Below are 13,987 nucleotides of genomic sequence, written 5' to 3'. Positions count from 1 at the left end.
AGTTTAAGTATAATTAAATACCGCAGTCTAGAATGACCATTAAAAATCTTTATTTCATTGCCAATCTGCCGGAAATTAAAACCTGGAACCTCGAGGACTACAACACTCATCTCCGGTCTTATCTGCACTCGATCCCCCTTTTCGGGGGTTTTACATGTTTTTGATTAGCACCTGAAATTCAAGAATGATCACCTAACTCCTATGTAACAACAATAATAATAAAACTTGCACTGTAATTGTATTACCAATGCAGTGCCCTATGCATCACTGAACACGAGATAATACATGTTTCTTTTTATTTATTAGAAAACAATTATTTATTATAACTAATTTATTATAAGCTGTACACCTATTTCCTTTACATTCATACATTATATGTAAGCAGACAAGAGTGGTGTGGCGTTCTATCCTCTCTACCTACACGTATGGGGAAATGGCGTGACGGTTTATGTTTTGTTGCGAACGAATAAATGAGTTTAAAAAAATAAAGCCTATATTATGAAGTAAATGTTTAGATCGACCACAAGGAACAACTGCTTCTTTTGTTCTTTTAGCTTTGTAGCTTACCAAGGGTCAGTTCCAATGGAAGCTCTTGTAAAAAATAAAGACAGAATTATAATATACAATAATAAGTTTATTCTTAACATTTATTAATAATCACAATTTTTACAAGGTCATTTTGCAGCATAAAGTCAATATATATTGTTATATTATAATAATATGAATATTACACAAGATAATTGTCAGTAAAAACTAAGTCACAGTGTTATCAAAAGTCAGCATCCAGAGTGAAGACATTGTCAGTTCGACTAGCCATCACTCCCCATTTCTGATACTCCCCGACCTTCTTCTCGAAGAAGTTGGTCTTGCCCTCTAGGGATATCATGTCCATGAAGCTGAAAGGATTCTTGGAGCCGTAGTGGCGAGCGCAGCCCAAGTCCAACAGCAAGCGATCGGCCACAAACTCGATATACTGCGCCATGAGCTCGCAGTTCATCCCCAGCAGACGTACGGGCAGCGCGTCTGTCAGGAACTCCTGCTCAATAGTCACGGCGTCGCGCACGATACCCAGCACCCGCTCCGCACTCGGCTTCTGCACCAGGTGCTTGAACATGAGGCAGGCAAAGTCGCAGTGCAAACCTTCGTCTCGGGAGATGAGCTCGTTGCTGAAGGTCAGCCCGGGCATGAGGCCACGCTTCTTCAGCCAAAAGATGGACGCGAAGCTGCCCGAGAAGAAGATGCCTTCCACGGCAGCGAAGGCCACGATGCGTTCCCCGAAAGAAGCCGACTCGCTTCCGATCCAGCGCAGCGCCCACTCGGCTTTCTTCTTCACGCAGGGCAGAGTCTCGATGGCGTTGAACAGGAACTCCCTGCGGAGAAGCGTATCGTTACATTACTAATTAACAATATAAAAAAGAAAAAATACGCTTAGAATAAAAACAGAGAACCTCTTTAGAGAAAGGAATAAATAAAGATGATCCACTAGACCACTGGTTTCATGTTCGTGTCTCGGTCAGCCAATCAGCAAGCAGCGTACGCAAACTTCATATTGCTTCGGATGTCTTAACACGTGTACACAGATGCACTCATACAGTGAAGGATAAGCGCACACACGTACACTCTTATTATGAGGGCAACCGGGAGACTATAAAGTATGCTTTGCTTTAATATTGACCACAATATGATATATCATTGTATACAATGCAAAAATCTGCCGTACTTATATTTAAACACAAGATGTCACTTTCTGAGTTCGTGCACCCATCACCACCTGTATTCCTAGACAACAACAGTTTAACGGTAACTGCAACAGTCAAATATCTAGGGCACATACTGACTGATGATTGTAAAGATGATCAGGACATAGAAAGACAGACAAGAGCCATCAATGTCAGGGCCTCTATGCTAGCGAGACGCTTCTTTCAATGCAGTAACGAAGTGAAGAAAATCATCTTTACTTCGTATTTGACGTCCATGTATACAGCGGAACTATAGAACAATTATACGCAAGCAGCGTGGAATAAATTAAGGGTCACGTATAATAATTCATACAGACAATTATTCGGATTGCCTAGGTACTGCAGTACCTCTGAAATGTTTGCAGCTGAACGAATAAACACCTTCGCTGCCCTACTTTGCCAAAGAGCCTGGAGCCTATGGGAACGCCTGAAAAGCTCTAATAATGAAATTCTCCAAGCCACTGCAGGGTGGATCTATTTACCGTTGTTTGAGCGATGGCAGGATATGCTAAGACCACCATAAGTGCAGCAAATATAAATTTTTATTTTATGTTTAGATTTATGTTTATAGTTATATTTATGTTTAGATTTATGTTTATTGTTATATTTATGTTTATATTTATATTAATGATTATGGTTTTATTTATAATTATGTTCATGTTTATATGGTAGAATTGGCTCTGCACTATGTAGCCATTTTACTGGAATAAAATAAAATAAATAAATAATATTAACTCATAACACCGGATTTTATTAAGATGAGTAAAAACGTTGACAAACATATTCTTATTGCAAAATTTAAATAGAACCAAAAAAATTAATAAGAAATAAAATAAAAGTACGTAATAAGTAAAATAATCAAATCATAATTACACCTACACAGCAATGACAACATAAACATATTTTTAAAAACTAGCTACGAACAAAAAAAATAACATTTTGAATTAAATAACTTTTACGTAAGATTATAACATTCTACATATATAACATAAATCACTTTGTTGTAACTTCAAAAAATATACATAGACTTAAAAAAAAACAGTTAAATGTCATTACAAATCACTTTTTCTGTAAAAGTTCTGTCAAAGGCCTGTTTATGAATTACTTCAAAAACTTTTAAGCAGTTTTCAAATTTTCTATGAAAATAGAGTAAAAATATTATAAATTTGCTGTGAAACAGTTTCAACCTCTCTCGTTAAATTGCTGTTAATTTCTTATTTATTCAAATTTCGAGACATGATAAATTATGTGGAATGAGGTTGTCTCCTACTAAGAAATTTCGTATTATTTATAAATTTATCATATTAATTAGAGCATCTTGAGGAAAGAACCTCCGTGGTGTAGTGGTCAAAACGCTTGACTCACGCACGGAAGGTTCCGGGTTCGATTCCCGGTGAGAACACAAAAATTAAAATGTGATTTTTCTCAAGCCTGGGTTTTCTGTGATGTAATTCACCACTGTAATTGGGCCTCCTGGCCTGTTGTGGTGCAAATAAAAAAAATTAAAAAAAGAAAATAATTTTTCGAAAAAACCGAATAGTACCGAAGATATAAGCTGTAAAAATTTTGATATTTTATAAGTCTAGCCAGCCGGCCGATAAGCATGTGACGTCACAGGACATAAAACGACTGGCGAGCTGTATGTGCCTGCGTTGCCATTTGCCCCTCGCTAGCTCTAGTGATAACAAGTACCTACTTTGTTTTTCAAAAATGGAAAAAGCATTTGTTCATGGTCAGTCTGACAACTTGCCAAAAATAGACTCATGCAGTAGGATGTTTTATTTTTCAAAAAAACTCAGATTTTTTGGGAGTGGAGAAGTGAGTAAATTTTGAGGGCACGTACACACTATGTTATTTCTTTCTCACAAGTGAAATAATACTGGAGGGGGCTCTCGGTTTTGTTTTCTCTTTCACTCAAGCTCCGCCTAGTGAGTAGTGTCCCTGTCGTTCTTCTGATATACTGTATGCTTGTGCTCTTTCGTGCTTTTTTGTGTAACATTGCCATCTCTTACATTAATTAATATAAAATTGACTCATAATAGGGAAATATTTTTTATAGAGAAAGCCTGTAAATTTATTAAAAAACCGTTTCCTCATTTTGGTGTGAAATATTTCACGTAAGGATTACAAAAAATAGAAATTGGATATTTAAAAAAGAACAAGTAAAAATAAGAGTTATTTCATGTTTTTAACGCGATGTAGACCTGTTACCTCATAGCCACACATGAGTTAAAGGTGATTTCCACTCTCTACGATTAGAGGTGTTCCTAGTATATCAGTCACAGGTACAAATACTATGATACGTCGAGAGATCATTATACCATGATACTCGTATGAAGCTGTAATACGTACAATATACTAACTCATTAGTCATTATTAATTTTACTATCAGATACACTTAATAACAAAAATAAAGAGGATAATTCCCAAGGTCCGCTTGAAGTTCAAAATATTTAAGAAAAGGTGAAAACCATCATCAACCACTTTAAAGGAAGTACCATATCCACGGAACAGTTATTGCGATATCAAGTGCAAAGCGGTGTATCCAATCCAATGGATGTCGCCACAAGGTGGTATTCCACGTTCTTGATGTTGGAGAGGTTTGTGCTGTTACAAGAAGCAATCCGAAGCACCATGGGGATAATTGTTAAAGGGCTTCTGGTTTTATCAACTGAAGAGTGGGAAATCTGCAAAGACTTGTGCACAATATTTAAACTGATGTTGGAGGTCACTAAAGAGATGAGCGGGGAAAAATAGGTCACCACAAGTATGGCCATAGTATTTAATAAAACATTATTAAATATTTACGACATAAAAATACCACAAAAATCAGCACTCCATAAAACTGTACTGATTTGTATTAGTGAAATAAGCCGTGGATTAAAGAAGCTGGACGAGCTTGCTACAGCTGAAATGAATCGATCAATTCGTACGGGAGACCCGGATGATCCACCACCAGCCCAAGTTAACCCCGACAGTTTGTCAATATGGGATGACATAGATTTTATAATTAATGAGGTGCAACATATCATTTCACCCCAAGCCAACGCCATTGCAGAAATGAAAAAATATCTAGATGATAAAATGTTAGATAGAAAGGATGGAGTGGTGGTGCAACCACCGATTTGTGTACCCAACCTTGGCTTGAGTGTTTAAAGCCGACTGTCTTGACTACATCAGTACCGTGTGAACGCATGTTCTCTAAGGCACCAGAGAACAAGGTTTGGGTCGAGTAGAGTCCAAAAATTTATGTTTTTTAATGTAAATATGATTTTTTTTTAAAAATAAATGTGCCACACATTCGACTTGTTTTTTTAAATTTTACCTACATACATATTTTGTTAATCTTAATTATGTATGTAGGTATCTTAGTCAAATTTTTAAATACTTTCGTGTACAGCACACCGCATAGGGGCATAGGCACATAGTACGAGATACGAGGACCAAGAACCAGAGTCTGGTTACCAGACTAGTATCTGGCAACAGGTAGCGATCCTAGAATCTTGACATGGTGATATTGGTAATAGCTGATATCGCTAAGTAGCAGTCTAAACACACCACTATCTACGATAAGTTTTTGAATTTGGATCACGACTATCTATAATTAGATGGGATTTCCGGGACGGGATAGACGGGATAAATATATCCGAAGTGGTTCTCTCGATATATTATTAGTGATATTGAAAAAATTTAAGCCATCTGGTAATTCATATTATTACACTCTATTCAGTGATCTTCAAACAATTGTAAAACAAAAGATGGATGCAGCTTTCGAGTCTTATATTTCTGGTATTGGATCTGATGCATTTATTTATTAATTATATACACCAAGAGGGCATTCACGTGACAGTACAAAGTTAAAATCAGAGTGTTCCATGGTATAACAAGACAATATGTAGGTCTAATAAATATGTATCTAATAAACAGTATGGAATAACATTATGCTTAACAGATATATTTTATGAATAAAGAAAACATCTACAAAAAATATAGTATTTACGGCAGGACTGGGTAAACAGTTTGTTTTAACACCGTAACAGACCGAGACAGTTTATAAATTTACAGTAGTGAACACAGAACACCCAGAATTGAGGAAATCCCATGTAATTATCGTGATCTCACTGGGAATCGGAACACTAAGGGCGAGGCGAGAGTCTTAATCGCACATGAACTGAAAATATCCGATCGTGAGACTTCAGTCACTACTATTAAATATGGATATTCTAAACCTACTAAAGATGGGGAGATTTTTTCTTGGGAGAAACAAAATTACAACAAAGAAAAAATATGAATAGAACTCCAAAAAGGACATAGGAATAATGAAACATCTATATATGTGGAGTAAATGATAGAGCAGATGGATTTGTGGACAATATGATAAGAGTAATTGACAATATCAACCTGCCTAACTAAAAAAAAAAACTATATTTGAGAATACTAACAAATGGTATACACAACCCTTGTGTAAACTTCAGAAACAGAGAGATTACTCATACAGTCGCTCAAATTATGCAATTAGATGAAGAATGGGAAATATACAAAAAATATAGAAATGCATATAGCAAATAAATTAAGCTTCAAAAAATCATCATTACAAGAATAAATTATTAACTCGTAAAAATGACCCAAAAAAGTTGTAGATCACAGCTGAAGAGCTGATCAGTGGTAAACATAAAGAATGCCCGAATGAGGACAATATCGAGATGTGGAAGATGTACAAACATTTAACATAATATCTTGATGGTACTGAACATGCTTTCGGTAAAGCAGAGTAATTTGAAATATCTTAGTGTTAACGTTTAAATTAAAGAATAAATTATTGCCCGAATACATGTTTTCTGATGTTCAGCGTAATAACGAAATTCATCACTATCCTACGAGGAGGGGTGAAGGTTTCAGACTCCCCAAAACAAGAATCCAGGCAACTCAAAACAATCTGTATCATAGAGGACTTATTAAGATGTTTAATGAGTTGCCAAAAGATATTAGGGATGCTGGGTCTATCGCATCGTTTCATGGGATGGCGATGATTTTTGTTAAAAACAAACATAAATATAGGTAGATAGAGTGTCATCATGAAGCGTCTGGATTTCACAACAATGTTTTGTTTTTAAAATCATATTTATGTATAATATATTGTTCGATAGTTAAGGTATAATTAGGTGTTCAAATTTTATTTGTACAACTATCTAATAAATACATTACATTGCAGAGAGAGAGGATTAACTGCAGTAATTGGCATAACAAGAGCGCCATAAAATGAGAAATGTGAACTTTTAAGCAAGTAAAAATGCAACAAACCTTTCCTTGGTGTTCCTGATATAGGTTTCGATCAGCAGGGAATACATCTCGGAGTGAACATTCTCCATGGCAACTTGAAAACCGTAGAAGCAGCGGGCCTCAGTGACCTGCACTTCCTGGGAGAAGCGTTCCACCAAGTTCTCATTTACGATGCCATCGGAGGCCGCAAAGAAGGCGAGCACGTGCGAAATGAAGTGGCGTTCGCCATCCTTCAGCAGCTCCCAGTCGGCCATGTCCTTGGACAGGTCTACCTCTTCCACGGTCCAGAAGGACGCCTCCGCCTTCTTGTACATGCGCCAGATGTCGGGGTACTGGATCGGGAACACCACGAACCGGCGCGGGTTGTCGCGCAGCAGAGGCTCCAGCTGCGGGTCGAACCCGCTCACGGCCCCCTGAGTGATGTCCGCCGCCGGGTCGCCTGTCGGCGAGTCGCCGGCGTTGGCGTCCTGCAGCACGCCGCCCGCTTTCTTCGGGGACTGAAACATGGTCATACAACACCGTTACCTACTGCTTTACTGGGACTGGAAATAGTAAACATAAATCACCTCGACGCTTTACCTTCAAATGTATTCCACTAAAATCGGTAGACAGATTTTCTTTACCGGTTAAGCGGGTGGACATTTTCCAATTTATCGATAAAACACTATTAAACAACAAATGTAACCAAGTATAACGGTAATTTTTCTTTCTATGTAATGCGGCTTCGATAAATTTGTTACGTTTCCACAATTGAATAATTCAACGAATTTCATAACACAATTCTGACTATTAACTTCTTAACTCCTCTTCACTTTAAAGAAAACGGAACGGATAAGTATGACCTATTGTATATATAATTTTAATATTATCGAGTATCGAGACGATACGCACGCGGCACACGGCAGCAGGGAGCACAAATTAAACTCGCAGGGAGTAAACTCAGTAAACAATGGACGTCAGTGAATTTTGCCGCGCAAATGTGGTCAAGGACAAGATAAAACACGAAATCACAGATAAAATAATATAAAGGACCAATAGTAGTACAAGTAGATAAAATCTTATTTTCAATAATTGTATTGACAAAAGTTCCGAGGTCAATACATTAAAGAGTGATTTCATATAGTGAAAACTGTTTTTTCTAATTTGATGATACAAAAAATTATGTGAATCTTATGTAAATAAAATAATAACCGCCAAAAACGAAGATGTTAATTGACCAATCAGAAGACAGAATTGGATTGGTCGAGTCAACCAGAGACTATACACATATAGAGTCACCGATCGACTGATCACAGACTACAGATATAATACTCTGATCATAGACAATAAATATTAAATAACATAAAATTTATGTAGGCCATAGAATTAAGAATAGTCCAGAAACCGCATACGCACATCAAACAGAAGGCGGCTCAACTACTCATAAATGAGTAGTTTTACGTTTTGGCCCATCAATTTCTTTGTAGACGTCGCTCAGTATGCAACTCCCGATTTGAATTCTATTATGCCGTGTTGAGTCGTTTTAAAGTGTAAAAATACTGCTGAGATCTTGAAGAAACAGGATGAAATCACGTTTCATGTGTAATTAGCAAATACATGAGTAAGTAACAAATGTCTTACTTAAAGGCGTTCCTCACATATATTTTATAAAAGATTTTCGGAAAACAAGTACTGTATGTTGGTAAATGGTTTAATGGGGTTTTTTCTTTCTTTATTAAGGCCTTCTACCAAAACATAAAAACATCGGCCAAAAACAAGTTACAATAAACACAAGAACAACACAAACAGAAAGGAATAAGAATATAGATACAAATGTTTTTTTTTCGCTGCTTAGCAATCGTCAAAACAAGGTCTGTTTTTCTGATTCTCTTCTGCTTTCTGTAATTTTTTAATTATTTTTATAGAATATATGATTTATTCTGATACCTTTTCTTAATTTTCCTTCTTATTTTCTTGCCTTTTTCATTTTTCAATCAATTTGCCGGGTGTGTTTTCTTTTAATTGTTAGTAAACTGTTTTTTATTCCCGCTTAGGGCTTGGATAGCCCATAATGGAGGATCGTGCGGAGACGGCTGCGAGGCCGTCTCCCGCACCAGTAGACGATCATGACTATGCTGGCGTGAGAAAGAGGCGTGATGCGAACAACAATGTCCCACCCAAAAAACCCAAAATTGTAGTCCCAGAGGCTTGCTACAAATCTTCTGACAGTTTACAAAAAGCTTTCACCGATGAAAAATCTTCACCGATGCATCTCTTTTGGTAACTTTTTGTCCCGTCAAAACTTCAAAAACATTTTACCCGGAGGGGTAAAATCTCTTGGCAAATTTCGTATTTCAGTTGAATTTAAGGATTTCAAATCTGCCAACGATTTTTCAAATTCAGTGACAATTACAAATAACAATTTTAAGGCCTTAATTCCCTCCTACCAAATCACTCGTTTGGGTTTGATTAAAAGAGTTCCGACTGAAATGTCGGATGATGAAATTATCTCTGAATGTCGGGTTCCAGAAAGATACGGAAAACTTTTTAAAGTCCGGTGACTAAATTATAAAGATACAAAATCTGGATCTGTAATTTGGAAACCGTCTCAGTCAGTTATTGTATATTTTGAAGGTCAGTCTTTACCACTACAACTCCATTCCTGTAGAAAAATATATCTTCCCCACCATTCTATGTTTCCAGTGCTGCCGCTTTGGTCACAGCAAAACGGTATGCAGATCACTTCCCCGTTGTTTCAAATGTTCCGAGAATCATTTGGGTGAATCCTGTCTATCCGACAAACCTCCAAAGTGTGTTGACTGTCAAGGTTCTCACACTGCTATTAATAATCAATGTCCAGAATATTCTCGGCAGAAGAGTATTAAACACCATATGGCTGCGGATAATATTTCGTATTTTGAAGCAGCTAAGATTGTTCCTCCTGCCAAACCTTCCTTTGCCGAAAAGGCTTCCTTCCTTCCTTCCTCTTTTTTCTCTCGCCCGGCTAATGTAATTTTCGGTAGTAATACTTCGCCTTCTACTTTTTGTAAAAAAACCATTTTCACCTACCGAACTCCAAAAAGTCCTGAAAATCTCCATTTAAGTAAAGATAAAGATTTACTTAAATCTATATTAATCTCCCCTGATGGTAATAATTCTGATTCTGACCATTCTAATGGTGTTGCATTCTCCTGTGATAAAAGCTTTGATAATCCCCAAGAACTTATCAAAACTTTAGTTAACCTCTTAATTAATATTATTACGTCTAATAAAATACCGTCCAACGCTGCCGATATAATAAAGATTTTACTTCAAGCTGTTTATAATGGCTCGAATTCTTCAATGGAACAGCAGAAGTGCTGTATCCAATAATATTAATATTTTTCATTTATTAACTTCTTTTTCAATTTCAGTTGCTGCCATTTCTGAGACATGGTTCAAATCCGATCTGGTTTTCAGATTGGGTGGGTACTCGTGTGCTAGATGTGAAAGCTGATGGGGGCGGTGGCTGTGCCATCTTTGTGAAAAATTCCATCTCTTTCCAGCGCATACCGGTCACCCCTCCTGATAATCTCACGCAAGTATGCGCAGTAAGGATTAACAATATTACCTTTGTTTCGTCCTATACCTCCCCAAATTCTCTATTTAATATTCAATGGTGGTCAAACTTTTATTCTTCCCTTCCTAAACCTATTTTATTCATGGGTGATTTCAACGCCCACTCCACTCTGTAGGGCTGCGTTAAAGACGATAAATCCGGTAAATTGATTAACGAATTTTTAGATGAATCTTATTTATGTGTTTTGAATGATGGCTCTCCGACTCACATTCCTCCCCCAAACCAATCCCGTAATGCTTTGGATCTCTCTTACTGTTCAATTGGTTTAGCATCTTCTTTTTCATGGGAGGTTTTATCGGATTCACATGGCAGTGACCATCTTCCGATATTAATATGTTCATCGTTTTTGCAGCATGTGCCAATAATTCAAGACCAAAATACAAATTAAATTCACCAAAAGCTAACCCAATTGCATTTAAAACGCTTCTTGAAGTGGAAGCTTCCAAATTTCCTCAGGTTATCCCTGGAAATTGTAAAACTTCTTGGGTAAACATGCTTAAAATTTTCCATGTAACAGCTAAAAAAAAAAATCCTTTTTCTAAAAATATTAACAGTCACCTTTCGTCCTCCCCATGGTGGGACTTTGAATGTACTGAAGCAATTTCGAAAAGAAAATTAGCCTGCAAAGCTTATTGTAAACATATGACTTTGGAAAACTTTTTAAAACTAAAACAGGTTCAGACTCAGACCAGACGGTTGTTAAAGAGTAAAAAAAGATATGGATGGTCTCAATTTTGCGAACGACTTTCCCCTTCGAGCACTTTAAATCTGTTTGGACCATGATTCGAAAATTCAGAGGTTCTTATAATCCTCCAACTGAGCGTGTGCCGGTAGCACTTTGTTTGGACGACTTCCTTAATAAATTAGCTCCTTCTTACTGTCCCAATATTGAAGAAATTATTTGTTCTCCCGTTCTTTATTCCTATGCTCCGCTTAGCGCTCCCTTTTCTTCTGCTGAACTGGAAAAGGTTTTCCTAAATTTAAATAACTCTGCTCCCGGTCCTGATGACATTCCCTATTCCCTTATAAAATGTTCAAATACTGTATTTCGTAGTTTTCTTTTAAATATTTATAATCAAATTTTCGATTCAGGTTGTATTCCAGACTTCTAGAAAGTGCAGTATCTTATTTCCATTTTGAAAATTGGTAAAAATCCTCATATGGACCTATAGCATTATCTTCCTGTTTTCAAAAAATTCTTGAACATCTTGTTAAAAATCGGCTTGATTGGTTTGTTGAAAGCAACAAGATTCTTCCAAATTTTCAATTTGGTTTCAGGAGAGGTAAGGAAACGCGAGACAACCTTTCTGTTTTTGTCAAAGAGATCCAAATTGCTTTAAGTAAAAAAGAAATTCTAATAGCTTCCTTTCTGGACATCAAAGGAGCATAATAACGTCAAAATTCCTCTTCTCATTAAAAAACTCTTTTCTCTGAATGTCCCCTCGAAAATTGTAAATTTTGTAAATAATATTTTTCTTAGTAGAACTGTTGATATTTTAGTCAACGGCCACACAGTGGGATCTAGATCCATTTGGAAAGGGCTTCCTCAAGGTAGTCCCCTTAGTCCTCTTCTTTTTAATATTTATACTCATAATCTTTTTCACTGTCTTAATCATTCTTGTAATTTTTTACAATTCGCAGATGATTTCAATATTTATATTTCTGGTAAAGAACTTCCTTTTCTGTTGAACCAAATGAAGTTTTCGCTTGATCTCTTTGATTCCTGGATTACCAAAAACGAACTCATTTTGGCCCCTGATAAATGTAAAATTATGGTCTTCACGAGAAAAAGAAATATATCAATCTTTTGATTAAAAACTTTTGCATTGAATTTACCAACGAAATTAAATTTTTGGGCATTCATTTCGATTCTAAATTAGCTTGGCACACTCACATTCAGCATATTATTTCGAAATGTAATAAAAGTTTCAATATTTTTAAGTCTACAGCTGGCGTTTCGTGGGGATCTCACCCCAAGACCCTTAAACTCCTTAACAATGCTATTATTAGATCCCATTTGGATTATGCATCATTCTTGCTCGAACCTCTAACAAAACATTTGTCTTCTAAACTCGATAAAATTCAATTCAAATCACTTCGTCTTATTTCTGGCTACATGAAATCTACTCCAACTAATATCTTACAGGTTGAAAATGTTGACCCCCCCCCCTTCACATTAGAAGACAACAACAAGCGGATTCGTTCTTCATCAAACGCATCCGTTTTCAAAATCATCCTGTTCTGTCTAAAGTCCAATATTTTCATTCCATTTGCAATAATTCTCCTCTTTGGCGAAACAAAAATCACCCTGCTCTTTCGATTAGTCACGAGCGTTTTTCCTATTTGACTACTAAGATTTTTCGATATCATACTTTACCACTTTATTCTTCTCCATATTTCAATTTTTTCTCAAACGTTGAAATTCATTTCGATCTTGGCTTTTCAAAATTTCAAACCACTCACAAATCGATTTCTTCTATTAATATTGAATTTTCAGAAATTATTAACTGTAAGTGGCCCAATCACAAGTATGTATTTACCGATGGTTCGAAATCAAATAATGGCGTTGGCGCTTCCTTTCTTTGTGAACAAGACAATTTATTTGGTATTTTTAAACTCCCTTCTTTACTCTCTAATTTTAATGCTGAATACATAGCAATTCTGGAATCTTTAATCCATATTGAAAAAATGAACTATTCTCAGTCTGTTATTTTTACTGATTCACTCGGCTGCTTAAAATTACTGTAGTCATCCCCATTCAGTTATAACTTTTCAATTATCATTTGTAATATTTTTGCTTCTCTTTTTAAATTATATCAATGCGCCAAAAAAATTGTTTTCGCCTGGATTCCAAGCCGCATTGGAATATCAGGCAATGAAAAGGCGGATTCTCTTGCAAGGTGGGGATCTGAAGTTGGTAATTTAAAATACGACCGGGTGGATTTTTCAGATATTTCTAATTTGATTAGAGTAGTTAATTTCAATGCTTGGAAAGTGGAGTGGAATTTTTCTAAATTGTCAAAGGGAATTTTTATAGTAATATCCAGCCTGATATTCCCCCCAAACCTTGGTACAATAGCGCGTGTAAACTCAATAGGTCTAGGATTGTAACTTTTTGCCGTATCAGATCTGGCCACTGTTGCACTCCGTCCCATCTTTTTAAAATTTTAATTTTAGACTCCAATGCCTGCGAATGTGGAGGCATTGGAGATCTTAATCACATTTTTTTACATGTCCTTTAATGACTGGGAGGAAAAAAATATTTGATATTTTACTTATGTTTTTTATAACCTTTCCAATTCATTTATCTCAAATTTTTTCTTGTACAAATTGTTTATTGATCAATTCTGTTTATATTTTTTTAAGTTCA

At 36.2% G+C, this 13,987-nt stretch overlaps 1 protein-coding gene across 1 annotated transcript; it reads right to left on the bottom strand.

The window, feature by feature from the left end:
* Window positions 1-616: 616 nt before the first annotated feature.
* RnrS (ribonucleoside-diphosphate reductase subunit M2) lies at window positions 617-8,241 on the bottom strand. The gene is made up of 3 exons (XM_088243117.1): window positions 7,599-8,241; window positions 7,041-7,516; window positions 617-1,370 (listed from the first exon to the last, which is right to left on the bottom strand). The coding sequence occupies exons 1-3, from the start codon at window positions 7,659-7,661 to the stop codon at window positions 770-772; spliced, it is 1,140 nt and encodes a 379-aa protein (XP_088099243.1). The 5' UTR covers window positions 7,662-8,241; the 3' UTR covers window positions 617-769.
* Between the last annotated feature and the right edge of the window lie 5,746 nt (window positions 8,242-13,987).

The sequence above is a fragment of the Micrasema longulum genome, unplaced genomic scaffold (genome assembly GCF_059751315.1).
Source record: "Micrasema longulum isolate JH-2025_06_02 unplaced genomic scaffold, ASM5975131v1 h1tg000185l, whole genome shotgun sequence".
In the NCBI taxonomy this organism is placed as follows: Eukaryota; Metazoa; Arthropoda; class Insecta; order Trichoptera; family Brachycentridae; genus Micrasema; species Micrasema longulum.
Note: the sequence above shows the minus strand (reverse complement) of the source record. Positions and strands in the feature narration are given on the sequence as shown.

Excerpts from the sequence above, each read along its gene's own strand:
- RnrS (XM_088243117.1), bottom strand. The coding sequence starts at position 7,661 with ATGTCCACCCGCTTAACCGGTAAAGAAAATCTGTCTACCGATTTTAGT. Across the intron at positions 7,517-7,598 it reads TTAGTGGAATACATTTGAAG|TCCCCGAAGAAAGCGGGCGG; the intron begins GTAAAGCGTCGA and ends ACCATGTTTCAG. Across the intron at positions 1,371-7,040 it reads ATCAGGAACACCAAGGAAAG|GGAGTTCCTGTTCAACGCCA; the intron begins GTTTGTTGCATT and ends GCTTCTCCGCAG.